At 50.9% G+C, this 27,393-nt stretch overlaps 1 protein-coding gene across 5 annotated transcripts; it reads right to left on the bottom strand.

Moving 5' to 3' along the window:
- Positions 1 to 437: 437 nt before the first annotated feature.
- On the bottom strand, positions 438 to 21,492 carry RGS8 (regulator of G protein signaling 8). Of its 5 annotated transcripts, XM_086842515.1 has the most exons (6): positions 21,391 to 21,492; positions 20,514 to 20,572; positions 16,679 to 16,780; positions 15,698 to 15,762; positions 7,620 to 7,786; positions 438 to 5,754 (listed from the first exon to the last, which is right to left on the bottom strand). In XM_086842515.1, exons 1-6 carry the CDS (start codon positions 21,475 to 21,477, stop codon positions 5,572 to 5,574), a joined length of 663 nt encoding a protein of 220 aa, XP_086698641.1. In that variant the 5' UTR covers positions 21,478 to 21,492; the 3' UTR covers positions 438 to 5,571. The 5 variants fall into 5 exon arrangements, with proteins under 5 accessions (XP_086698641.1, XP_086698637.1, XP_086698639.1 ...); XM_086842511.1 differs by lacking the exons at positions 20,514 to 20,572; positions 21,391 to 21,492 and adding an exon at positions 18,536 to 19,032 and having other exon boundaries at positions 7,460 to 7,786; XM_086842513.1 differs by lacking the exons at positions 20,514 to 20,572; positions 21,391 to 21,492 and adding an exon at positions 18,536 to 19,032.
- Between the last annotated feature and the right edge of the window lie 5,901 nt (positions 21,493 to 27,393).

The raw sequence follows: 27,393 nt of genomic DNA, 5'->3' as shown, positions 1-27,393 counted from the left end.
CTTCCCCTCACTGCTTTCCAGCTGGTGGCTGCAGGCACTGACAGAGCAACATGAAGACATTTCTCTCAGGATGTTATCTACTCTGGAAATGCAAAGCTGAGCAGCTCCTCGTCATGTTTCAGAGCCAGCCTGGGGCACACAGCACATGAGGCAAACTGGGGAGGTGTGGGGCCACATTGTGACAAACAATTCACAGCACAGCTGGTCCCCAAAGCTCCCTGGTCCCTCCAGAAGCAGGCACTGCCTTTTCTCCCGTGTCTTTTTGCCAGGAATGGTGGATGTTTTTGGTGACAAGCTCATCCCCCTCTGCCACCTCCCTCCCACGGCCTCAGTTCCCTGAACTCCCGCTGAGTTCACCGCAGTCCCAGATTAGAGACACATCCTCCTGTAAAGCCAGGAGGAGGCACAGAGCACAATGACTGACTTTGACGAGCAAATACAACCCACACACCTTTATTGAGACTATTTTTATAAACCAGAGGGCCACGGGGGTGCCCAGCTGGGAGTGACCCCGGCACAGCTGCCCTCTACCCTAGCCAGCCCCTGCCACAAGCACTGCATGTGCAGCGTGCATGGAAGGAGGAGAAAAAAGAAGGAAGACAAAAGACTTGGGGACAAGATGAGCCTCTGCAAAGCCCAAGGGGTTCGTGGGAGAGAGAAGCATTCTGGTCTAGCAGCAAAATGAACTTTAATTCCAGTTCTGGGATATAATGCTACGATGCCGGAGAGAGAGAGCACAGCACCAAGGAAGGAGACAACTGCAGCAGCCCCAGGGATGAAAGATAATGCAGAAATGATGTGAAACGTTTTGTTCTTATATAACAGGCAAGGAAGAGCTCGTAGGCGCTTTACAGTGGCAGTAGGAGGCGTGTGGGAGGGAGATGGCATGACCAGAGACGTGTCTGGGGAAGGGAAAGGCAAAGAGGAGAGGAGGGATGGATGGGGATGGAGGAGAGGCAAACTGGGGGAGGTTAGGGCAGTCCCAGGCTCAGACAGATGAGGACAAACAGTGCTGGTGGACAGGAAGGTTTGGAGTGCTTCGAGGAGGAGGAAGGGGAGGGAAGACAACCAGGACAGGACAGAGAAGGAGAGAGGAGTTTGGAGGGAGAAGCCAGAGGCCCCCAGGGAGGGGAAAGCTTGCACTGAGGGGGGAGAGGCACTCCAGGACTGGCATGAGGTATGCTTTGCTATTGCTCTGAATGCTGTAAACATTTTGGTTTTGTGTCTATCAGTGAACATTCAGTTCAGTTTGATACATGTGCTCTTAGGGGTAACTGGAAGCCTAGCAGAGTTTTACATCTCTTACTACTACTCGGACTTATACACGAGGCAAACACAACACTGGCTAAAGATCTCAGTTTATGTCATTTATGCCTAATTCTCCTATTTTTAACATGCACATCTATGTCTCAGAAAAGCTTCTCTAGTAGAGGACACTAAATAAGATACAGATGAAGTCACATGCACTCTCATCCACCCACACCCCCAGACACACACAGCAACTTCCCCCTCCCCTGCTTAGACTGGCAAGACTTTGCCCTTCACACCTCCCCAGCACGGACAACAGGGAGCCCTTGGTGCATTAATGAGTCCCCTAAAAGTGATGGAAATCATCCCAAGCCTGGCTGATGGACCAAAGCAGGAGAAACTTCAGACAGGTCAGAGTTCTGCATCTGATCCTGGAGTTAACACCACCTGAAGCTCATAGAAAAGGGAAAGGAAATTTGTAAACTCTTTTTCCCTTCTGCCATCAAACTACCTGGGAGCTGACTGGATATGTGCCAGCAAAGAGAATAAAAAGAACTGAGTGAACCAGGTTTTTTTCCCCACTCTTCATGTGATGGCACACTTTAACACTTTAACAGGAGGAAAATTTGGGGGGTGTGTGCTTGTGGAGAGGGGAAATGGGTTTGTGGGTTGTGAATATCCCTTTCACACCAGAAAGAGATGAATCAAGGATAGGATATTTGCCCTTGGTGAGGATTAGTCACCACTCAGCTCTTTCCAAAGCTTTGGCTCAGTCATTGTTCCCTTGATCAGCCCCTGGTTTAAGGGGTAGAGCTACAAGCTGCTTATTTTGATTCACTTCAGAACGGCATTTGGCATAAAAGAAGCAGCTGGTGCCATTTTCTTGTTTAAGAAAAATAGAATTTTACTTTAAATAACTAGTCTGCTTTCCTTCCAGAGAGACAAACTGCAAGAGCAGCAACAAAAATAACTGTGGCAGACTCACATGCCTCAGACAATACTGTTGCTCCCCTCTGTGTTCTGGGATGCTGTTCCCAGTGGAGGGCCTTGCCTGGCACCAGTGTAATGGGGAAAACACTTGCCCTGCACCAGCCAGCCTGATTCCAGGCAGAAATGGCATCTCCAGGTGTGCCCTGCTCCAGGCAATTCCCCAGGTGGGTGGAGGAGAGAAAGGAGCTTGGATTTACAGGGTGTTGGCCACTTTGAAGTGAGTTCTGAGGTGAAATGAAAGACAGCAGCACCAAGGCTGCTGGAGGACCTTGTGGAGAGATGGAGTCACAGGAGTCTGAGCAGGACCAGGCTTTGTAGCCACCAGGGGAGCCTGGGGGTTGTCCCCACTCAACACAAACCTCACACAAACATCTGGTTCCTGCTGTGTCCCCTGGCCTGGCTGTCTCTGTGACCCTCCCCAGGGCACTGCAGAGCCTTGTCTGGGGTGCCTCAGTTGGCACCAGAGGTCAGCACCACCCAAGCCCACTCAGGAGGTCTGTCTGGAGAGAAGTACCACAAGTCTGGCCTTCTGCCTTCTCTTTGAAAGCCATGACTGTTTAAGCCTCCTGCTGCTGGCATCCTGGGGTGCTTTCTGCACATGCAGGCAAGAGGAGGGTGGAAAGGAGGAAGGCAGGGCCAGACAAGGTGGCCTCTCTTCACCACCTGCAACACTTGTTCTGATTGTTTGGGGCTGAGCTGCCCTCTGGCAGCAGTGGGGTCACTGGGTAAAACTGGGACCTCAGGCTGATGCTTTAAGATTTTAGCTTTTATGTTTTCCAGATCCTGTAATGCTGTACTGGTGCATAGCTCTGAACTCCATGTAAAGTGTGGTTAACTGTCTTCACATTTTAGTTAAACAAAACAATCCCTTTGGGTGATCCAAAGACACCTCACTGCCTGAGGCCATGAGAAGTACAAATAAAAGTGAATTATGGGGGAGCAAACTGGGGGAATGTGTCTTCATTACCTGAAGCTGTAACTGGAGGATTAACCCCTGATATGTGAATGGATCAAAATTATAATTGTCTGAAAAACTCATGGCCATTGTCCATGCTGGGTGTGGCCTCTGTGAGGCTTTTGCACTGCCCAAGGTGCATCTGTTGGAGACCTTTAATAAATATCTCCTTTATCCTCTTAACTCTGTCTAGCCTGTGGTCTTGGCAGTCACTCCAAGGCATCAGTTTTTGGTGACCCATTCCTTGCACAGGTTCCCCAGACCTGTCCCACTGTGCCTGGCTTGCCATAAAGCTCTGGGACACTGAGCTCCTGCGTGATCTGCTGCCCTTGGAGAAATCATGGCAAATCTGGAGCGTCTTCCAGGGGTCTCTCGCCTCTCCCACTTTCGAGCAAGCGGCAAAAATTTGTGTCAAACTGCCAAGGGCAGCCCTTTCTGTCCCTTGTGTCCCATGAGGAGCCTCCTGTGCCTCAACAGTGCCCTCAGGGATCCTTGCAGGGGCAGAGGACAGCCAGGAATTCTGGGTCACTGCAGCTCTTCCTGGCCATTCCTCATGGAAATTTAACTGGAGGTGGGATTTGCCTTCCACAGAGGGTTCTGCTGCTGACCAAGCAGGCACCGAAAGAGGCAGGTTTCCCTGCTGAACATAAAGATTGCAGGAACACACCTCCAGAATAAACTCAGCGTGTTTACCACCTCTGTCTTGAACCTAAACCTGTTAGTCCTACTGCCCTGCACATCATCCTTGCAAAAAGCCTCAAAAAGCTGTCTCCTACTTAATTAATGGACAGTGATTTTTAATATCCAACCAGACTTTTTTTTTTTTTTTTTTTAATCTTGTTCCAAACACATTGTGCTTGGCTTTAGAGTTCATCCTACCTCATTTACACCACGTTACACAAAGTCTTTATCAGCAGCTTTCTGATGTATCAAACCCACCCACCACCCTTGGCTGGAGCAGAGCTTGACAGCCTCTGGTCTGGGGATGACTGAGAGAAGGAAAAGATCCATAGGGTCACTTTCCAGGCCTTCATTAAATTAAGAAAACAGACCTCTGCTCTGTCGGCTCAAATCCACAGACAGGCTGTCTGCTTCTCCCCTCAAAAATATTGCAAGAATCTGCCAAGCTGGAGCAGCAGTGCCATGGAAATGGGGCCATCAGATGGCAGGAATTATTGCCCAGCACAGAGGAGGTGCTACACCCCTGACATCTGCACAGAGCCTTCTCCTGCAGCATCCATCCAGGCTATGGGAATAGGGCCAAGGAGCACCTCACACCCCTCTGCACACCCAGACACCCATCCTGCTCACCCCATGCTCTCTGTGTCCCACTGGAAGCAAGCACCCTGCAGCAGGGTGTGTGTCTTGGGGAGTTCTGAACCCACAGTGGACTGGTGGTGAGTAGGAACAGTCAGTAATCAGTAATAAAATAAGAAAAATGTGATTTTTCACCTTGCCGTGCACCAAGTGAAAAATGCCATCTGCTGTGCTTTTCTTACACCTCAGCAAGGGGCAGAGGGGACATTCCTTCTCTCCACTCTTTCCAGGTCTTTCCTGAGGAGCCACCAGGAGCCCCTTTGTGCAAGCTTTTGGTCCAGTGCCCAGCACAACAGAGCCTAAATGACGACTGGGGCCCTGAGACTGAAATACCGCACAAATAAATAATAGCCATGAAAAACAATCATTCACATTAGAAGACTTGACTGCCCAGGCCTGGTGAGAGCTTTTGGGGTGACTTTCCTCACAAGGAAAACTCAGCTCCTCACACAGTCCTGTGGAGAATACTCCGAGTCCCCATCCCTGAAGGAAAAGGGTCGGTGACAGGGTAGCAGCCACGTCATGAGGTGTGCAAACAAAATGGGGAGGTGAGCTGAGTTTGCTGATGGTTTCCACTCCAGGAAAGGGAATAAATCCTGTGCTTTTGTCTCCTCTCTCCCTCCCCTCGGCCTCTGGGTCCAGACCCCTGGGAGAGGTGGGATGGATGCGGCTGCACAAGGGTCAGAACTGCCCTCGGGGCCCTTCTGAGCACAAAGGAGGGGTGAGAGACAGGGAGATGTGTGGGAGGATGGAAAGGTGTTATTTACACACAAACCAACCCAGCAATTTTAAAGGAAACCTGCCTTGCCCACAGATGACTCGAGAGGGTTCTGGGTTTGTGCTAGAGAGAGGCAACGACTGCGAGGTGCTACTGCTAACCAAAAATAAACCCAAAAGCACAGAAAGCCAAAGAGTCTTAATACCACGTCTGGATCACTCTCTGGAAGCTTCCTCTGCCCCTTCTCCCTCTTTTCCCGTTCCCACTGCTTTTAACACCAAGAAAGTTTCACATTTAGACATGGGTTTTGGCTGTTGTGGTTTCTGAGGGCCCCATGGCTGCTCTAGCTGAGCCTCCTCTGGGTCTGAGACAGCAGGTCTGTGTAAATTTTGGATCTCAGGAACCTGGGGTACGAGTCTTTCTCCATCAGGCTGTGCACCTTCCCCTGAGCTTGGTCAAAGCAAGAGAGGGAGGGCTCCTGCACATTTCTTCTGGTCAGCTCCCGAGTCTGGAAGTCTATGTTCACCTGGGGAAAGCAGCAGAAGAGAGTTTGGCACTGAGTGTCCAGCTGGCCTCCTCCAAATGTCACATCCCCTCTCCATGGGAATGGAGAAACAGCAGCAGAACCAAGGTCCTACCCTTAGCCATGCCTGAACAGCCCCCACAGCTCTGGGGATTTTAGTGATCCAGGGTTGTGAGTCCTGCCCCAAGGCTGGAAAAGTTGGATTTATAGTGATCTTATAGCACTTCTGGAATCAAATTAATTTTATTCAGACTCTTAGGCAGTGCATCACCTAAAACTGCTGACTCAGCTTAACCTCTCTCCTGCTCCCTTTTCTTCACCACATGCCCAACAGAGGGGTGAATAAACTGGGTTTAAACCATCAGTACATTCTTATTAAATGTTTCTAAACTCTGTTGATCTAAAATAAATTGTTTGATTTTTCCCATAGCAGCTTCATGTTACAATATCTGGAGGACAGGCTTGGAAAAAAAAAAAAATAAACCACCCTAAAATGTTATGACTGCCACTTGTTTGCAAAACTCCAGCCAATGGAGTTTTCCTGCTTTCCTTCCCTAGCAGAGCAATCAGCACTTTTTAGGGTTATTGTCTGGAAGAAAAAAATGGCTGGAAAGATGTTATTTGTTGTTATTAACTGAATATCCAAACTTGAAGGAGCCTGGAAAGTAAAAGCTGTCTGCCTCAGGGTGGATGTCGGCAGTATGGATTAGCTCTGTCCATTTGCTTAAGAATTTCATATTCCAAGCATGCCAAAATTATGTAATAGCGCTAAGGAAACTTCACCACAGGACCAAATTTTAGGAAAGGCTCCATCCCACCTGCATTCCCATTTCCTATCAAAAATCAGCCTTCCAGTCCTTAAAATCTCATCTGGCTTCCTGAATTACAGTGGGAAACACCCACGGACCTCGGTGTGAATCTGGGTCCTTCCCAGTGGCCTTTCCAGCTGGGACAGGGAGTGAAATGAGCCCATTTTGGGGTCCCTGACAGGCACCCATGGGGTGGAGCAGGAGGGGCTGGGTGCAGTAAGATTGCAGTAACCCAGTGCAGGATCTGACAGCACCATCAGCCTGTCAAGTGATTTAAATTGTACATATTTAAATAAATATTTTTAATATAAAATATTAATGAAAATATTAATTTAAAAATTAATATCCAATATTTAAATTAAATAAGCAATTTAAAGGATTTAAAAATGGCAGGCTCTAGGTTGTTGAGCCCGCATTTTTTTTTTTTTTGTTCAGCTCAGAGTTCATTTTTTTTGTTCAGCACCTCTCTGGAGGTCTGGGTGAGGGGGGAATTACTCAGCAGAGAAACTCTCCTCCCTTGGGAGCCAACAAGTTATCTGTGGGTGGGTTGGTCCTGTGCAAAGTGTCCTGTGAGGAAAGAGCCCAACATCCTGCTCGAGGGTTGATAGTAAATGAGAGCAGCAGGGTGAAATTGCTCCTGGGGAGAGCTGGGTGAGGTTAGGAAATGTAGGCTGAGGTTGCCAGTGAAGCCCCTGGCTGTGACTAATTTAATGTCACCAAAGCCCTTGCCCTCAGCAGCAATGAGTCACGGCGGGCTGTGACTGAGGGGTGGCACTGCCACCTTCCTCAGCCTCTCCCTGAGAGGGGAAGGGAGAGGGAGAGCACCCAGCTGGGGTGCTGAGGGGTGCTCCATACCCACCTCCTGAGGGGCCTGCACGTGAGGGGAGCTCCATACCCACCTCCCGAGGGGCCTGCACGTGAGGGGAGCTCCATACCCACCTCCCGAGGGGCCTGCACGTGAGGGGAGCTCCATACCCACCTCCCGAGGGGCCTGCACGTGAGGGGAGCTCCATACCCACCTCCCGAGGGGCCTGCACGTGAGGGGAGCTCCATACCCACCTCCCGAGGGGCCTGCACGTCGATGAACTCCTCGAAGATGCGCTGGGCCTTGGAGGCCAGCTTGGCTGCCGAGCGCGTCTTCTTGAAGTCCTCGCAGGCCAGCCAGAACTCCAGGTTCTCCTCGCTGAACTCTGTCTTCAGGAAAGCACGGAAAGCTGCCAGCCCATCTGCAGGAGAGACACGGGGAGCTGCTGCTTTCACAGACATCCTTCCATCCACCCCCGCCTAGCGAAGGCCACTTGATTTTTCTCCCAAGTTCCGCGATCCCGGCACACGCCCGTAATTTACTGATTTACTGAGCTGCCCACCAAGCCAAGCATCACCTGATGTGACTTTTCCAAAGCATTTTCCAGCTAAGAGGACTGGGACCCTCACCCTTTGGAACGTCACTCATGGAATTATCAAGCTTCAGCTCGTGTTAATGCAACACTTTGTGCCGCTAAAAAAAAACTTTAATAAAACACGGCTGCTGTGGACTTGAGGCCTATGTTTTCTGTCATTTTGCTTTATTGCCTTGTGCCATTTTTAGTTCCTATTTAAACAGAGGAAAGCTCTCAGAGAGTCTGTTACAGCTCCAATAAAGGGGAGAGGAAAAGGACTCGGCCTAATTACGGCTTGTCTAGTCAGTGGTAAAAGTGTGCTTATCACTCGCTAATGCTCAGCAATTGTGACATTTCAGTAACGCAATCTGAGTCAGCCGGGGCAGATTAGAAATATGGAAAGATTTATTAGGCAATCTGTGTCCTCTTAAAGCCCTGCCTGGGCCTATTTATGGACACAGCCATTGTTTTTTATTTCTTTTCCCTGAGCAACACCAGCGGCGTTGAAGTAGCTGAAGGTTTCACACATACCCTTTCTCCTCGGGATAAATTTAGCTTCTCTCTCTCTCTCTTTTTTTTTTTTCCATTTTTTCCCAGTAATGTGTTTTTAACTCTTCCTGGTCTTTTGCAATAGGGTGCAGTTCATGTTTTGTAGTTCATGACAGGAAAGCTCTTGAGTCAGCACTGGCTACTTCCAAGCAACTGTCTAAAAATATTGATGGAATTTGGGACGAGCCTGGTGAGGTCAGACTCCTGGGAAGGATGAAGAGAGCAAGGACAGGGCATGTCCAGCCTCTCATCCACCAGCATCCTCCAGTCCTTCTGCTGCTCTTGATCTGTTCATCCCCCAGCCTGGATTGATATTTGGGGCAATCCAGGTGCAGCACTTTACACTTGGTCTTATTAAAACTCATGAGACTTCCACGGGCTCATTTCTGAGGCCTGTCCAGATCCCTGTGGATAATCCTAACATTTTCTCCAGTTCCAGTTTATATGCTGTATATGCTATCTGTATATAGATATATATGGATATAGATATATCTGTATATAGATATATCTATCTATATATAGATATGCATGTATACACATATATATATGCCATATATAATAGATATGCTATTTATATGCTATCTATTTGCTGTATATATCTTTATGCCATGTGTGCTACAGATCTATAGCAATGTAACACTGCCCTGCATCTCCCTTGCATGTCCTAAACTTCCTCCTGCTTCCCTTGTTCCTGGTAATAACTTAGGACATGGAGATATTTTCCAGCTCCTGCTGAAGCCTCGAGCCCTAAGCAGTGGCCCTGGGTATTGAACAGCAACAAACAATCCTATTTCTGTCTGTGTGTCAGTCAGAGGAGATGTCTGACTGCCAAGATCCTCAGAGGGAAAGGCAGAAGAGATATTAGGGCAGACAAGCCCAAATTAGAGGCTAAACCTCTCTCTGCTCTGTGCTCCTCAAAGCTCCTTCATTAGGGTTTTGTTTTTTTGCACTGACTGCTCCATCAGCAGTCTGCTATCAGCAATAAAAATGGATCCATCCCATCTCAGCCATGCTCCCTCCTGCTGTCAGCCCCAGAAATAGCTGCATTATTCCAGCTCGTCCTGACACTTCTCCATTCAAGCAATTTTAGGAGGAGATCGGGGTTTTTGAGCTGCTAGGATAGACAGAACCGGGCCTCTTGTCCAAGTAACACTGCAGACTGTGGGTCCAAGCCTGGGGCAATATTGTGACAGCAATATTCAGCCCTGGAGAAGCCTGCAGAGCAGGTTGCCAAAGGAGCAGGGCACCTGCCAGGATTACCCTGCCCGTGGCTGCTTTGAGCATCTCCGTGGGAAGATAAATGTGGTGAAGGTTGTAGAGCTGCTGCCCTTGCTGAAATCTGGGACACAGAAACATTTTCCAAAACCTGTGTCCCCCTTAGCACCTCTAAAATTCCCAGGGCCTGTGTGTGAGAGCAAGGGAAGGACTGGAGAACAGGGCAAGGAGTCTTTGCAGGCTGACAGCTCTCAGAAAGAAAGAAATAAATCAGGGAGAAAGTTCCAGTTCCTCAAGATCTATGTCATTTTATAAATCATCAGCTCCTAGGATGCTTGACATGAAATATTCCAGCACCCAAGCACATTGCCATGTCTCTGCTGTGTCCCTGCTGAGGTCTTGGTCCCCTGATTCTGCCCTGATCTATTTTTTTTCCCCTTTTCCTCTACAACAGCCCCAGAGCCACAGCACTGACAAAGGATCCCTTGCAGGAACAGCAGTGTTGCACAAAAATGCCACATCTGCAAAAGGTGGCTGATGCAGAATATAATATCTGAAAAAATATGGTACCTGAAAAAATTTGAAATACCTGAAAAATAAAATACCTGAATAAAATATTATATCTGAAATAATATCCTGCCTGAGGAATAAAATACCTGAGAAATACAATATCTGGAAAATGTAATACCCAGAAAATATAATACCCAGAAAATATAATACCTGAAAAATATAATGCCTGAAAAAAATATAATATCTGCTAAAAGAAGGGGATGTCATGAGTGACAAAGAGAGAAAGGTGTTTGCTACAGCCCTGCCCCAGAGAGCAGCTGCAGCAGGTTCCCCTGGGACCAGGAGGTTTCCATGAGCTCTGCCTCCTGCTCTAATGTCAATCAGCTCTTTTTTATCCTGAAATAAGTTTAGACAGTGAAGGGATAAATAATAGTGTCTGGCTGTTCTCTGCTTTTTATATACCCTCCTGTCATGCAGTCCTCACAGCCTTCGAGGAGCTGCAAGTGGTGAGGCTGAACCCTGCACGGGACACTTTGGATGCAGGAGAGGTCATCCCTGACTGCCTGGATTTCCAGAGTTTTCATCTTTAGCCCTTGAGTGCCTGCCAGCCTTTCCAGCTGTGCCTGCTGGCCAGGTCTGGGGAACTGCTGCCAAAAGTTTGTCATGGAACAATGACAAGTCTGATGGAAAGGGCAGGAGGACAATCAGGCGTGGGAACTGCCACCACCTGAGCTGGAATCTGACCTGGATATTGATATTCAATCTCCTCCCCTCCTTCACGGCACATCAAGGCTTTCAAGGAACGGTCACTCATGGATGATGAGCATTTCTAAGCTCATCCCACCCAACTGGATGTGTTTTTTCCCAGGGCAGCCACCACTGGAGTGCAGCGTGATATGAGCAGGAAGGAGATTTCACCTCCTGAAATCTCCCAGCCTGCAATTCCAAAGGGATGCTTTGCAGAGAAAGCACAGAAATTAAAAGCAGGATTAGAAGTCTGCAGAGGCAGCAGCACTAGGTAATCCCTAACCTGGGGCCCAAAAGCCCTCCACTCAGGAGGACAAGATGTGCTGGTGTACAACAGGACAGCTGCTGGACAGTTACTCAGGAATTTGACTCAGGAGCCCTTTGCTTGAAGCCAAAGGAGGAAATCGATGCTGATGGAGCAGATAAATTGAAGGCAAAGGAGCAGAGCTCTTTAGTGAACACTGAGCTCAGTCTGAGGGAGAAGCAGCAGACATTTTCTATTTTGCTTTGGCAAGGTAAATATAAACTTCAGAATGCCCTGCTCTCCGTTCAGACTGACTGAGGAACGTGCAGGAGGGGTTGTGCAAGTGCTCAGACGTTGCTCAGGATCCTGCAGGTCACCTGTGAGTTAGGCAATGACAGGGATTTGTATTTTATGAGTGGGCAGGGCCAGGCAGTTCAACAACCCTGTGAGCACAGGGACTCTCAAAATCCCGTTCAGGAGATGGAAAGCGGATCCTTTCCAGCAAGAAGAGACTGAAGTGGGGAGCAGAAAACACGAGGCAGGTCTTAACTAAGCTTCATCATCATGAGGAAGAGCCCAGATTAGTGGCCTAAAGCATCCAGGCAGTTTGATAACCAAGCCTGAGCAAGAAAGCAACCAACAATCATTTATTTAATGCATGTGTTTCACCCCCTCAGCAAGCAGGCTTCATGCAGGGAGTAAAGGTAGAGTCCCCATGGCTGGTGGATGGATGGATTGGCTCTGTGGAACGTGCTGGGTCCAGGGCTGGAGGGACAAGGTCAAGATAGCTCTGCACAGAACACAAAGGTGCTCTCGCTGCTGCTGAGCTGTGCTTCCCTTAATCTCAGCTGCCTGTCAACAGCACAATGCTAATGCTGTTCTGGCTTAGAAAGAGCTGGGAGTAGGTTGGGATATTCCTGTGCTGTGTAGGAAGTGAAGGAATGTGTAGACAACAGAAGGAGGAGAACAACAATAAAGTTTGGGCGGAAGAGCACAGAGATCACAAAAAATCAGGAGAAAAATCACCCTGTCCTCCAGATTTCAAAAAAAATCTCGAGAAAAATCTCCCTTGAGATAAAAGTGGGAATTCAGCAGGAAGGGTTTTGGTGCTGGGTGCTTTGTTGAGAAGTGGCCAAGGGTTGAGGACAGGCTGTCCTGCTGGGTGCTGGATGAAGGAAAAGCCATGTGTCCAGCCCCGTGAGGGACACAGAATGAGACATGCTGCTGCTTGTATTTCCCTCCAGCAGCCTGTCAAAAGAAATCCTCATCTGGCTGGCCAGCCTGTGCCTCCTGGGCACGGGCACAGCGAGGGGATTACTCCTCAGTTACTCACAGGCATGCACTCACGCTCTGGGGGCTGTGCTGAGCTCGCTTCCCCGGCACAAAATGGGAAAAGATGCCAAAATCCAGCGTGTTAAAAACGCTGTTTTTTCTCCCTGGGCACCCAGGGGAAGGCTGCACACAATCTGCCTGTTCCTCTCTCAATTCCCCGACAAGAGCAGCATCAGGCTCCCCTCTCCTGTTGCTTGCTCAGAAGCCCTGACCCCAGGGAATGTGTCTGGCAGTGAGCTCAGGGCTCCTGATGTAAAATAGGGATTGTCTGCCTGACCCCGGGGGTTTCTCAGCTGATTTCCTTCACCCATTAGCAAAAACAATTAGGATATCATTGCACTGACCTATCCATCCAGAGCTGCTGAATCCTGCTGCTCAGCACTGCTCACTCCAGGAGGGATGAGGGAGTTGGGTCCCAGGGCCAGCACAAAAGCCAGGTGGGGAGAGCCCTCCTGCATCTCCTACTCACAATCTCTTGTTAACAGTCAAGTCAAATTACCCTTTGAATGGCTCAGGGAATTAATCCAAACCAGACCACCCTATGCAGAGGGTCACTCATAAACAAAATTGTTTCAAATCCCAAGGGATTTCAGTCCTCCTCTCATCAAACATGACCTGCACTGTCATTCATTCATCAGAAAGGTGAGGGGAGATCAGGGGGAGATCCCCAGGGCCATCACACTTGAAGGTAAAGGTGATCATAGAATGGTTTGGGCTGGGAGGGACCTTAAAATTCATCCCATTCCAACCCCTGTGCCATGGGCAGGGACACCTCCCACTAGAGCAGGTGGCTCAAATCCCCAGCCAGCCTGGCACAACGAGGCTCTCCATGGAATCTGTGTAACCCATGGCACCTCCTCAGGTCACTTCCATCCAGAAACCTTTTGGAGAATCATGAGAATAGGAAGTGGTTTTCCCATTTCACTTGGAAGTGCTGGAGCCCTTTGAGCCTCCTCTGTGCACAAGGGCAGCCTGCTCAGCGGGGCACTTTGGAGATCCTCTCAGGGTGCTCTGATCCCCATTCTTGTTCCTTGGAGCAATTTTGCCAATTGTCCAACCCCTTGCAATATTGCCCACAAGGTCTGCCCCACTCTCAGCTGCTCCACCCAGTTCCTGAATCCTGCTCCAGCACTTTGGGGTTTATTTTCCCTGGAGAACAGCTCGGCTGGAAGGGACCAAAACCATCTGACTGCAGCAGAACAACCCCCCCAAAGTCACAATCCCCTTTCCAAAATAAATGAACTGTCCATCTAGTGAAGACAAGTGTCAAGCAGAAGTGCTCTACCTGCTGATGCTGTCAGCTGGGGAGAATTGCCCCAAGCCCACGCCCTCAGGCATGAATTCTGATTTTCCCTGGCTAATGCTGTTCACCTGAGCAGCCACAGGGAAATTCAGCTGGGACATTTCTGTCCTGCTCTTGGCACTAAAAGCAGAATTTTTGCTGGCAGCTTCCCTACAGACAGATGCCAGCAGGCCAGGCACAGCTTTATTTACTCCCAGATTTTGGCCAGTTAAGGCATAAGGCTCCCTTGCCTGTCTAACATCAGCACATCCCTAACAGCAAAAATGCAACTCGTACAATAGAATTAATTCTAGGAGTACGTGCTCTTCTCTCCTTTAAACCAGTGTAACTAAAATAACAATTCTGTCTCAAAAGAACTTCTTGTATTTGCATCATTATAACCCTTGACTGCCAGGCTGGCAATTCCAGAAACTTCAGGTGCAGAGCAGTTATAAAATATTCCTTTAGAAAGTAGTTTATTAAACAACAATTATTTTTTTTTTGTCACCAATCACCAGGCAATGTCACCGTGACTGCCGATAAAAAAAGATTAATTTAAATTTTAAAGATCACCTTCTGTTGCTATTAGGAACTGAATATTTTTCATTAGAAACTGAATATTTTTCATTAGTGCCAGAGAGTTATCAGAATTACTTTCCATTCTAAGAGATGGGAAAGATCTCGATAATTCATTTATCACTCTCTAAGGCTAATTTATTAATAAAACCAGACACCCTTGTGGAGGCTGCTGGACGAAATAATTGAACTCAGGTTTGATTTAGCATTTTTGCAGCAGCCAGCTGAAGAGAGAAGAATTTGAATGACATCAGGACATAGGTGGGTAAATTCACTGGGGTTTGTAATCCAAGAGATTCTTCTGCAGCCTAATAAAGAAAATTTCTACTTTTACACCAGTGAGGAAGAAATGGGTTTGAGTTCTGGATGATAACAGGGATGTGAATATCCTGCCCTCCCCTCTCTCCATCCCCCAGGTACCCTGCAATCTCCTTGGTGCATTTTCCCCTTCTTGCTCTGAATTTCCACGAAAGAAATGTTCCTTTTTAGCCATACCCAGCTACACCATATATTTTTTTTTCCCCTATTGGCTGCAAGAGCAATGATCTCAACTAGATACTGCTGCTAAAATTACATCCTGATTTTCCTGCCTTGGTCAGCCAGCCTGTTTAAAGTTGTCACTTAATTCCCTGCCAAAACTGCTGTCATCTCAGTAGAAACCCAGCAAAATTACCCTTTGCTTAATAATATAATTCTACATTTACATTTTGAAATGTGAGGAAAACCTGAGTCTTTAAGCAAACCAGACATCTCCTTATTGCCATAAAACAGCTCAGCACCCACGTTGACTTTTCCCCAGCCTCGACTCGTTTGGGTTTTGTTCTCCAGTAGAAGCCCATGAATGAACCCATACTGGGAACTTTGCATTGTTTATAATTTCTCAGTGTGAAAACGCTGGTGAAGCAGAGCAATATTTGCTGAACAGAAAACTTCTAGGATTGAACAGAGCGGGGAGGTGCTGATTATAGGTTGGCAGAAGGTCTCTGGATGTGAAATTTTGGGGTTTGCTGTGATAATTGCAAGTCAGGCTCTGCTCAGGGGGACCACAGGTGATTCCTCTGTGACAGGGCAAGCTGGTCAAAGTCACTGAGTTGGAAAAAGCAGCACCTTGGGCTGATGGCTTTAGGGTTTTCCTTGTGGTCAGGAGCAAAGACATGAAGGGAACACACAAAATTCTTTTTTTTTTTCCTGCCTGTAAAGGATGGTGACCGCTGGGGAGTGAGCAGCTCTGGGGGACCGTGCCCCTGGACAGGGGTTAAGGGCAGAGGAGGGGGTAAAAAGGTAGAATTTGATCTCTACTCACATTTATGGGACAAAAGGACATCAAAAGATTCTGCCCATCTCGTCGCTTCTTCTGTTGACAGTCTTCTGTAAGGAAAGGAAGGGGCAAGTTACGGACAACCCACGGCTGCTCACGCCCTCTGGAGCTGTTTGATGAGGACACCGAGGAAGGCTGGAATTATCCTCACCTGATTTTGGAGCTCTAGAGAGTAGAACTGAGCCAAGTAACCCTGGGCTTCCTTTAGAATCAGTGAGGAGATACCAAGGGACCTGCAGGGACTCATCTCTGCTCATCTCACATCCCTAGGTGGGCAGGTAAAATAAGGCAGATGAATCGTGCCCAAAAAAGGGACCAATTTTTCCTCATTGACTCTAAGCAGAGGCCCAGGGAACAAGCTCAGATGCAGACATTTACATTGTAAAAGCCAAAAGTCAGGCGAAATGAAACTCAGCCCTGCAGAAGTGTTTGTTTCTCTCGCTTGCCTTTCAGGGGAAGGACAGATCTTAGCTCAGGTGCAAGCAGGGACTCGTGATCAGAGGAATCCCATCCCACACCTCTCAAATCAGGACTCTGGAGGGTTTGAAGCATCTCCCTCAAGCATTGTGCAAACCATCACCCAAATTTTGGCAGTGTTAAATACAAGGCTGAGCTGAAGATGATCTGAACTTTCTGGTCACCACTTACATACACCAAGCCAACTGCTCAGGCTTTGATTTGTGATGACAGAGGTGTAAATTACATCCCCAACTAGGTGCAGACATGTCCCACACGCAGCAGTGGGGACTGTGAGCATGTTCTGTCCCACGGCAGAGCTGGTGTCGGAGATCCAGGCATTTCCTGAGGCTGCTCCTGCTGGCTCAGTGCCGCTTTGTTTTCCTCGTGGAAGCGGCCACAGCTCGTACAAAATACAACAAAATGAAGACAATACCAGAGGGAAGGGTGGTGGGTGGGGAAGGGAAGGGCAGGAGTGAGGTTGGGGTGGGATGCTGCAGCTATACTCACTTCAAAGCCCGGTTGGGCTTGTCCGGAAGAATAGCTGTGAAATCATTATATGAGTCTGATTTGTGAGACAGGCAGCCCAGGCGAGTCCTCATCCCTCTGTTCCTGTGGTCAAGGTGGGGAAGCAGGGGTGTTAGCAGGGGAAAACCAAAGAAGAGGATGATTATAAGTCTAGCCAGCTTGGCAAAAGAAAAAGAACAAACCCAAAACAAAACAAAACAAAAAACCTCAGTGGCTCTGTTGCAGATCTGTGTCCTTGGTTCCCTCCTGAGTGAGAGGGACCCTGAGACATCTCCAGGCAGGTGTTAAGGGTGAGCACAGCAGCAGAGCAGCTGAAGGCTCACTCACACCAAGCATTCAGCTGCCTTGGCTGGCAGAAAGGCTTTGAAAGGCTGCTGTGCTTTGGGATGGTTCCTTGGAAAGTCCTGCTCTGCTCGGGTGTGGGAGGAGAGCAATGGGCAGCAGCACAAGAAATCAGTCCAGCAGCACCAGAAACACAAATACCAGAGGTAGAGGGCAGGAGAGGGCTGGAGGAAGCAGAGGGGTAGTAAGGCACCTGCAAGGTGAGGCTGTGCTGCAGCACCGTGAGTTCCCGGCCAGGATCGATCCCAAGCGGCCTCTTTAGACTCAGGATTACATAAGCAGGATCAAACTGCCTGTTTCCTGACACGCTTACCCAGGCAGAAAATGGCTTTATTGCTTTTTTTCCTCTAAATTTCAGCCCAGCCCCAGAGCCTTCTGTCCTGTGCCAGCCCCTGGTGTCCTTGGCCAGCCCCTTCCCGGGACAGCAGCCGCAGCATCCTTCATTACATAACCGGGATGGGCAGGGACACCGAGGCACAGGGGAATGGAACACACACATGCATGGCACGGGACTGGCACCACCCCCTCCCCAAAAACATCCAGGGGCTGCTTCACGCCTTCGCACAGGCTCTGCCTCTCCAGCCCTGGGGAATCTCCTCTCTGAGATTCCCTGGACGTCCAACTGGGCCATTCTCTCCTCCAGACCATGGGAGGAGCATTTAGCGACCCACTCTCCACTTCTCAGCTGCTGGACCTACTTTGGAGCTGCTGAAAGCCCTTCTCCAAGCCCTGCTGCCAAACAGATGCCAAAGACTTTCTGTGGCTGCAGAAGTACAGCATTTTTTCCCCCCTTCCATCTGTAATTCTTGCAGAATACTTCAGCACCAGTGCCTGAGCCAATCTGTAGAGCGCCTGTTTCCCCCTTCTCCTCCCGCCCTTCGGAGAGCTTCTATTATTGCACATTTTAATGTAATCTTAAAGCAAATTAAATGTTAATTAAATGCACCGAGTGTCTCCCTGGTGCAGCACAGGCAGCTCGCAGCGTTTACCAGGCACAAAAGCCAGGAACTCCTCAGTCACAGGAATTGTTGCACAGCCTCCAACTACGGCCCCACAGCCGTGGGCCCGGGATGCTCCACAAACTCCAGGTGAGAGCACAGGGAGTGCCACGTTCCCAGATGTGCTCCAGGGGACACCAAGCCCGCTACAGGATCCTGCTGGTACCTGTCCAGATGCCTCCTACCCCCCACCTTTCTGCTCCCTACTCTGGCAGCGCTGCTCAGGTTCCCCCATGATGCCTGAGGTTCAGGGAATGAGAGCGGGTGGGGGGCAGAGCAGGGAGCTGCTCCTCATGGAACACATTTCTCTCAGCCAGGACTTCCAAGACAGGACACAGGACAGAGAGGTGGGGGGGAAAGAAATTTTGCAGGAGGTGGAGAGGCAAGGGGAGGGCAGGGGGGAAGAGGGGACCCTGCAGTGAGCAGAAAGGCTTGCTGGACAAGGTAGACAGTGACAGGATGGGCAGGGGTGAGGGATGCACTGTGTCTTTCCAGTTACCTCCGTGGGATCAGTAAGGCAGCCATTCAGGCATCCAGCTATGGTTAACCCTTTAACTGGCTGGCTTGGACCGCACTCAGGGCTGGCTTGCAGGAGGCAGGAGCGCAGGAAGAAGGGATTTACTGTTTCATGTCCTGGCACTTAAAAATGCACCAAAGAATCCTCTTTGCCACAGCCAAGAAGGGTCAGTTGTCCTCAACCCATTTGATCCTTGCCTCGTAGCGTGGAAAGTCAATTGCTCAGTGGAAGACGTTGAGAGTTGAGGGGTGGTCACAGAGGAGAGACAGCATTTCCTTCCAAGAGCAGGACTGCAGGTAAAGTCCAACTTCAGGTCTAAAACGGTTCGAGTTTGGTGTCCCAGCTCACCAGGGAGCAGCAGGAGTTGGAATTATCCCACTCATCCTTCAACACATCCAGAGGTCTCTCCTCAGGGGGCAGAGCTCCGGGCTGAGCTCGCTAAGAACACCAAACTACCTCTTGTGCCTGTCCCTCCGGGTCATGGCTGATGTGACTGGCCAGGCATCATGGAAAAGCTGGCACTGCAAACAGAACAACAGGGGGACTTCACTCATCTGCAGGCGCCGCTCCTCTCACCTGCACAGGCTCAAGCACCCACACAAAAATAACTCCAAGCAAGCAAGGGCTCGTTTGGGGTGGTGGGAGCTGTGGGGAGGCACCGAGGAGATGCACAGGCTGAAAAAGGGGAGGGAAGGAGGAAAGGAGGGAAGGAGATGGCAGGGTCCTCGTGAGCCTTGCCAGGGAGCAGCTGGTTGACAACTCTCACAGCAACAGAGAGTGAAGGTGAGATCCACCAGGCAGGAGAGGCAGGGGACAGAGAACAGGGCTCTACAACGAGCAGAGGTTTCTGATTTGCCAAGCTCCAGGTACCCTCCATGTCATGTTGTCACTGGGAACAACCGAGGAGGAGCCCAAGGAGCTGATGAGAGCTAAGAAGGTGTGTAAGGAGCCAGGACCCTGCTCTGCTGGGCCTGGGGAGACCCCTGAGCTTGGGCTGCCCAATGCAACATCCCTCTTAAAACCTGATTACATTAAAAACGCACAAAGCCTCTTCCCCACTAAATTAATGGAAGCGGGATTGCTCTGCATTGCCAGTGAGTGCATTTCCTTAATCCTCACCCCGACCGGCTGCTTCGCTGTTCTCTGACTGAAATCAATCCCTGTAATTCCTTAAGCCCCTTTAAATTTCCTCATTAACAGCCTCACCCTCATGTGGGGCCGCAGCACATGACTTCCTAGAGTCCAGCACCTCCAGCTTCTCCTTCCCACCGCTGCTCCGAGCTGGAAGCGGAGCCATCTGCCCTCTCCCCTGCAGTCTCCTCCAGCAGCCTGAATTTTGGGGGGCTGTTATGAAAGAGCCTTCTGCTCACCCCCACTCCCACCCACTCAGCCCCCACAGCAACCACCTGCTCCTCTGAGCTGCACCCAACTTCCCTGAGATCCCAAAGTCCGTCCGACTCCAGGGGTGCTGGGACCAGCCATCCCACGGCTGCCATAGCCACGGATGTTCCCTCTGTTTGCAAATAAACCCAGGCAGCCGTGACTTTAAAATGTGATCTGTGGTGGCTGGTAAATTGCAATAAAGGTCTGGGAGAGGGGTTTTGCCTCCTCTGCTGCGTCCTTCGTCCTGCCTCCCCCTCCTGTGGAAGGAACCCTCTCAAGGAGAATTACCAGCCTCGTCATGGATGTGTTTTGGGGGTTTCTCCTTGAGAGACAGCAAGGGAGAGGTGTGATTAGGACGTTCAGCTTATCAAACCACCTGAGCAAAGATAAAGAAGCCATCCCAATACCAGAGAAAAACAGCAGCACAAAGGTTAAAAACCAAACGAACAAATAAACGGAACAGCAAACCATGAGCTCTCTCAGGGGCTTCACGGGATTAAAACCATCCATTCACACGCAGAGAAAGCCGAGCACAGAGGCACTGCAGACAGACAGACACCGAGAAAAAGATACTCACTGCCTTTGACCCGTCCTCTCTGCCGGTGTTTCTGTGCCGACAGCGCGGTCAGAGAGGCTCTGGGGAGAGAGCAGAGCGGGCTCCTTCAGAGACAGCCCCCTGCTCGGGGTGACAGTCACACCTCGCCTCCCCTCCCCTCCCCTCCCCAGCTCTCCCCGGGCAGCGGCAGCAGCAGCAGCAGCAGCTCAGAGCCTCTCTGGCATCAGCCCCAGCCTGGCTGCGCAGCCGGCTCCGAGCGCTCAGCGCCTGCTCTGCTTAGGAGCCCAGCGCATCCCAGAGCATCCCAATATATCCCAGCGCATCCCAGAGCATCCCAATATATCCCAGCGCATCCCAGCGCATCCCAGCGCATCCCAGCGCATCCCAGCTCATCCCAGAGCATCCCAGCACATCCCAGCGCATCCCAGCGCATCCCAGCACATCCCAGCATATCCCAGCGCATCCCAGCGCATCCCAGCGCATCCCAGCACATCCCAGCACATCCCAGAGCATCCCAGCGCATCCCAGCGCATCCCAGAGCATCCCAGAGCATCCCAGCGCATCCCAGCACATCCCAGCACATCCCAGCGCATCCCAGCACATCCCAGTGCATCCCAGCTCATCCCAGCACATCCCAGCGCATCCCAGCGCATCCCAGCACATCCCAGCGCATCCCAGCGCATCCCAGCACATCCCAGCGCATCCCAGCACATCCCAGTGCATCCCAGCACATCCCAGCACATCCCAGCTCATCCCAGAGCATCCCAGCACATCCCAGTGCATCCCAGCACATCCCAGAGCATCCCAGCTCATCCCAGCGCATCCCAGCACATCCCAGTGCATCCCAGCGCATCCCAGCGCATCCCAGAGCATCCCAGAGCATCCCCGCCTCACCCACCTGGCAGCAGAAGCCCAGCTTCTCCCCCCGAGGGCACGGGGGACCGCGGCGCACGGGCGGAGGATGCCAAAGGCTGCCGGGGAGCATCTGGGGGCGGGGAGGGGGGGATGCCTGCGACTAAAGCACCCGCCCGCCTCGCTCTCAGAGGCTCCCCGGAGCTTTGGGGAAGGTTGCTGCTCTCAGATCGTCTCCAGGGGTTGCCACAGACAGGAGGGACGGGAGAGTTTCATCAAAGAGCCCCGGTGTCAGCAGGGCCGAGGGAGGTTTTGGCACAAAGCAAAGGAGGATCTTATTGCTGGGCACGGCGAGAATCCAGCCAGCGGTGTGGCAGACCCTGTCTGGGGTTGTGCCTCCCTGCAAGCTGCCTCGGTGCCCTCAGCCCAATCTGTGGGCTCCAATCCCCCTTTTTTTCTCCTGCACCCACCTCCATGCTCCAGAGAGCATGTTTGGGATGCCCAGGGCACCACGGTGATGGTAAAAACCTCACCCATGGCACCCACAGCCCCCCAGCACAGCCAGCAGTGACAACACGGGCACTGATGGGGGGTCACAAGCTCACTGAGAGCTCAAGCTGGGGGATCTCCATCGCTTTTTTTCATCCTGACAAAACTGATTGACTAAAACAAACAAAAAATTGTAATAATCCAAAAAGTCCTCTGCAGTTTAACAAGTCATTGCCTTTTCCCAACTTTTAGTCACCTTCCTCTCTGCTAAAACACTGCTGGCCCTGGCATCCTGGTGCTATAAGCAGGAAATATGCCTGGAGATAGCACATTATCAGCAGCCACCATCCCTGGGGGGAGGCAGAGCCCTGCAAACCTCCTAGAAAAACACAGGGATTAGCGGCACTGCAGCAAAGACCCCGGCTCTCCTGCAGCTCGGACCCCTGGCGTGGCATGGAAATGTTTGCCTTGTTCTCATCCTCCCCTGGCAAAGCCCAGGTCAGCCTGGCTGGGATTAATCACATCTCCAGTTATCAGAAGACAAGCAGTGCAAAAATGCCGTGGCCAGCGAAATCTCCTCTAAACCACAGTCAAAGGTTGAGGTTCATCCTCTGTCACCACAGGCTGGTTTGTCCAAGTTAAATAACAGTCAGCTGCAGCCCTTGCCCCAAAACCCAAGCCAAATTTAACTTGCAACTTGTCATTTTTGGTTTAATGCTTTATTTCCATGCCCCCAGGTTCCCTCTGGGCACTGCAGGGGGTCACAAGTGACAAGGTTTCCGTAACAGTCCCAGGACATCCCTCAGCTCTCGCTCACACACGCGTTGTGGGCTGCAGGAGGTCACTAAAATCTTCAATCCACACAGCTCTGGATGACTCTGCTCCTTTATTCAGATCCTCTGGGACTTTACTGCAGTCCCAAACAGATCAAACTCTGGTCCACAAACACTGGATGGGACAAATCCCTGGATCATGGGAGCACTCCCACTTCTCCCTCTGCTTTTACACCAGCTTTAGATATTGCCACCTCACAGCCAGTAGGAGACCCCCAATTCCTATTTTTCCAGTACCTCATTAGACCCTTTTGGTGAGTTCAGTGAGATCCTCCATAACACACCAACGGCTCTGGATGCCAACCATTTTTCCTTCCAGTTTCCTGGGGCAGGTGTGAGTTAATAGAGAACAAGAATAAGTGAACTGCTCTGACACAGGCACTACAGGCAATGTAATTAAATTGCAGATAAAGAGAATTACGGGGTTTTCGCAGGGTAATATTTTAGAAAGCTTCTGTGCAGTAGGTTTAGAGCAAATTCCTTCTAAAACAGCCCTCCTGCTTCTGACCACTCTTCAGTTTTTATTTAAATGCTTTTAATAAAATAACTCATTTTGATATTAGGCTTGAATCTCATCCAAAAATTTAAATCTCTCCAAAAATTACTCTAAAGCAATTTCCTCCTAACCTGGCAGCAGCAAACACACAAGCAGTGGACACGTGCAGTGTTGGGAGAGTTGGCTGTCACTGTGGAAGGGCAGAAGGGAATCTGCCAGCCTCTTCCCTACACATGAATTTCCCTCTCCTGGGTCCTTTTTTGTCTTCAATGCCTCATTGCCTATTCCAGGTGTCTTGACCATCAATCATTACTCAGATGGTTTTTATCCAAAAAAAACCTCATCCAGATAAAAAAAGCTCCACCAGCTTCTGTTGTTTTTACTTGGAGATTTTTCTTGTGTCTTTGGCAGCCTCTCTCCTGGCTGGTGCCATGCTCTGAGGGCCTCGTTCAAGCTTTCACAACCTGTTTGTCCAAGAGGATTTTCCCTCCTGCCAAGGAAAGCACTTCCTCACTTTGCTGTGGTGCTGAGCAGCTTCATCCCCATCGGTGAAGTCATTCCCTGGTGTGTTTTCATCAGACCCTGCTGCCTCTGAGAACCTTCCAGAGGATGCTCAGCAACCACAGGAAGGTGCCCCTGCCCACTCCAGGAGGTTGGAACTCCATGAGCTTTAAGTTTCTTTCCAATCCAAACCATTGTGGGATTTTGTGCAGGTTCTGTGGCTGCAAAATGCCAATCACAGGAGGCTGTGCTTCCCACAGGAGTCCTGGCTCTGGGAATTCAGGTGAGCTGCAAAGCCTGCCTTAGGCTCAGCCACAAACCTGCTGTAACCCAGGGGGGGCTTTGGGCTTTTGCTGGGCTCCTGAAAGGAATAAAATGTCATTTTTGTCACTCAAAATTTATCCAGGATCCAGAGTGGCACCAATACAGGCCCAACCCCAAGGGAATCCAGATTAGTAATTAATTAATCGCTCTCCAGAGATTGCTGTTCTCCACCACCACCGTTTGCAATTAAACCTGGAAGGAAATTACTTGTAACTCTGCTCACTGTGCCAGGCTGCCCTGCTGTCTTGTCTGAAAGCACACTTGGTCCAGCACAAGGTGACTGCCTTGGAAGGGAGGAATTATGATTGGTGTAGATCACTTGCTAAACTGCAAAACAAACCACACACTCATCTTAGTTCTGCAAACTGGACCCCCTTCTAAAAAAAAAAAAATATAAAAACCTCAAGTAGCATCAGGAAATACCCACAGACGAAGCTCAGAACGTTTTTAAGGAGTTGATTTATCTATTCATCTTAAACCTCGAATTGTTCTCCACATCAGGGCAGGAGATGGGAGACACCCATGGAGTCAAACTCCCCTTGAAAATGAAAGAATACGTCCAAAAATAAAAACATGACACGAAATGAGATCTGCAGATGTGTCTGTGGCTCAGCTCAGGAGCACGGTGGCTGTTTAAATTGTCCCCTGTGTCAATGACAAAAGTGGCTCCTGGCCATGCCTGTGGCTCCTGGGCTCGGAGGCTGCTGCAGCAGAACAGATGCTCCCTGCTCCCTCCCGAATTCCTCCGGGCAGGTAGGACACAAAACCAACAGCACAAGCAGAGCAGGGAGCTCCAGGCTGAGAAGGGCAGGCGGGAATCAAAGGGAAGAATTTCCCTTTTAAAGCACTTTATTGCAATTTCATAATTGTTCTCCGAGGAAACGCGCTGCCGGGCCCAGGAGCAGCTCGGTGGAAAGGAGCTGGGGAGGGAGGGAGGGATGGAGGGATGGAGGGAGGATGCTGTGAGTGTGGAGCAGGGAGGCAGAAAGGATTGGAGCTGACACAGAGCTGCTCTGTGCAGCCTTGGAGCCCTCCCAGCGTTCAGCATCGCTGCTGCTGTCAATATGGCAGCGGCTGGGAGGCAGCTCTGTGCGTGGCTGGGAAGCTGGGACGGATCCACCCCGGCTTGGCAGAGCTCTGCTATCATCCCCTGCCTCGGATTCCCCGTCCCTCGCAGGGTCTGATCAACATCTGCTCAGCACAGGTCAGGGAGCCAGGCTTGTGACAGACAGGGTTAATTTGCTGCTGGGAGATCAACCCTGCATCCTGTGAGTTGCCTCCTGCAAACGAGCTGTTCACTGAGTGTTAAAAAACAGCCCCAGACCTCGGGGTTGCGGCCCCAAAGCCATTTATGATGGACAAGGTCTGCTTCTGCTCTGCCCTTATCGCTGTTATCCCAAAGATAACAGGGCCTGCAGGGCACCCAGGTCCCCCAGTAAAGATTTCCTGGGACAATTTACTGCTCAGGGATGCACAACCGTAAACACCTGAGCAGGTCCTCAGCTTTAAACACTCAGTGGGCATTTGCAGGGTGGAATACAAACCGAGCTAACCACAAGGGTGAGCTGGGATTTTCTCTTTCATCTACCTCTGGAGGCTGCTGCTGTAGCCTGAGCTAAAATATAAATGAGGTGAGATGAGCTCTCATCCTCTTCCTCCAGCAGACGGTGTTTCTTTCATGAAAATGTCTTCTCCTCGGGAGAGTGGCTGCCAGCAGTGCCCGTGTCCTGCCAGGCTGGAGAGGGATGTTCCCTGAGCTCTGCCAAAGCCCAGCTGGGCAATGTCCCCAGTGTTCCCTGGTGGAAGTGGCGCAGGGAGACAGGCCAGGCTTGTCCCAGCGCTGCTCTGGGGGCTGCAGGGACCAGAGAAGGGCAGCAGAGCAGGACAGAGGAAGCTCAGGCTGTTCACTGTAACCCATGGGCTCCCCAGATGGGGGAATTGGACAGCAATCCGCTGGGATGGGGCAGAGCCATGGGATCAGCCAGAGGGAGAGAAGGTGCCAGCACAACGGGCCCCTTGTAGCTGTCAGCTGTGCCAAATGACCGGTTCATTTCCATCACCCATGGCAGGACAAGGAGCTGACCCTCACCGCGGTGGGGGTGTTACAGCAGCCCCACAGTCACGGCAGGGGGGACAGTGAAACCCCCAGTTTAGCTGGTTCTTCCCCCAAAGAGTGCACATGCCTCTGCCATCTGCAAGTTTGCGCTCCAGCCTCGGCTCAGCGCAGCTCTCTCGCCCCCAACGCCGTCTCTTTTCGCTCCAATTAGTCTCGTTCTTAACCAGCTCAGCCCCAGCGCTCACTCACAATGTCACAGACACCCAAATACTCAAAGCAAACACAATCCACCATTTTAAAGCCACAACAGCAAGGCGGGGTCGGGGGGAAGATGCCAAGACGGTGAAGATCTCAGAGGTGCAGGCTGATGTTTTCTCCCAGCATCAAAGGCCCGGCGCTAATCCCATTGCAACGGAGATCACCCCAGAACCCAGCCAGGGCTGGGCTGAGCCTAGGAAAGGCTGCTCCTTCCCCGCCTGCTAATTAATCTCAAGCTGTGCCTGTGTCCCTTCGACCATTCACAGGATGCCACGGGAAGATTTAAAGCACAGGGAGCAGCACTGCAGTGGCATTAATAGGGGTGGCAGCAGCAGCCTTCCCCTCCCGCTTGGCCTGCAGGAAACTGGGGCAGGAGCAAGTCAAAAAATCCCTCCTCTGCCAGGGATGCAGCCAAGGGAAGGACCATGGGGCCTTTCATCACCCTCCAAGGCCTTCCTGGCTCTTACCTGTGCTGCAGCCAGGTGGCTTTTGGTGCTGGATGAGCAGGAGCTGGTGGGAGGGAAGGGAGGGAAGGGAGGGAGGGAAGGGAGGGAAGGGAGGGAGGGAAGGGAGGGAAGGGAGGGAGGGGAGGGAGGGGAGGGAGGGAAGGGAGGGAGGGAAGGGAGGGAAGGGAGGGAAGGGAGGGAGGGAAGGGAGGGAAGGGAGGGAGGGAAGGGAGGGAGGGAGGGAGGGAGGAAGGGGGGGAGGGAGGGAGGGAGGGAGGGAGGGAGGGAGGGAGGGAGGGAGGGAGGGAGGGAGGGAGGGAGGGAGGGAGGGAGGGAGGGAGGGAGGGAGGGAGGGAGGGAGGGAGGGAGGGAGGGAGGGAGGGAGGGAGGGAGGGAGGGAGGGAGGGAGGGAGGGAGGGAGGAAGGAAGGAAGGAAGGAAGGAAGGAAGGAAGGAAGGAAGGAAGGAAGGAAGGAAGGAAGGAAGGAAGGAAGGAAGGAAGGAAGGAAGGAAGGAAGGAAGGAAGGAAGGAAGGAAGGAAGGAAGGAAGGAAGGAAGGAAGGAAGGAAGGAAGGAAGGAAGGAAGGAAGGAAGGAAGGAAGGAAGGAAGGAAGGAAGGAAGGAAGGAAGGAAGGAAGGAAGGAAGG

This window comes from Cyanistes caeruleus, chromosome 9 (assembly GCF_971803275.1).
Source record: "Cyanistes caeruleus chromosome 9, bCyaCae1.hap1.1, whole genome shotgun sequence".
Classification (NCBI taxonomy): domain Eukaryota; kingdom Metazoa; phylum Chordata; class Aves; order Passeriformes; family Paridae; genus Cyanistes; species Cyanistes caeruleus.
The sequence above is the reverse complement of the archived record's forward strand: the minus strand, read 5'-3'. Positions and strand labels throughout refer to the sequence as shown.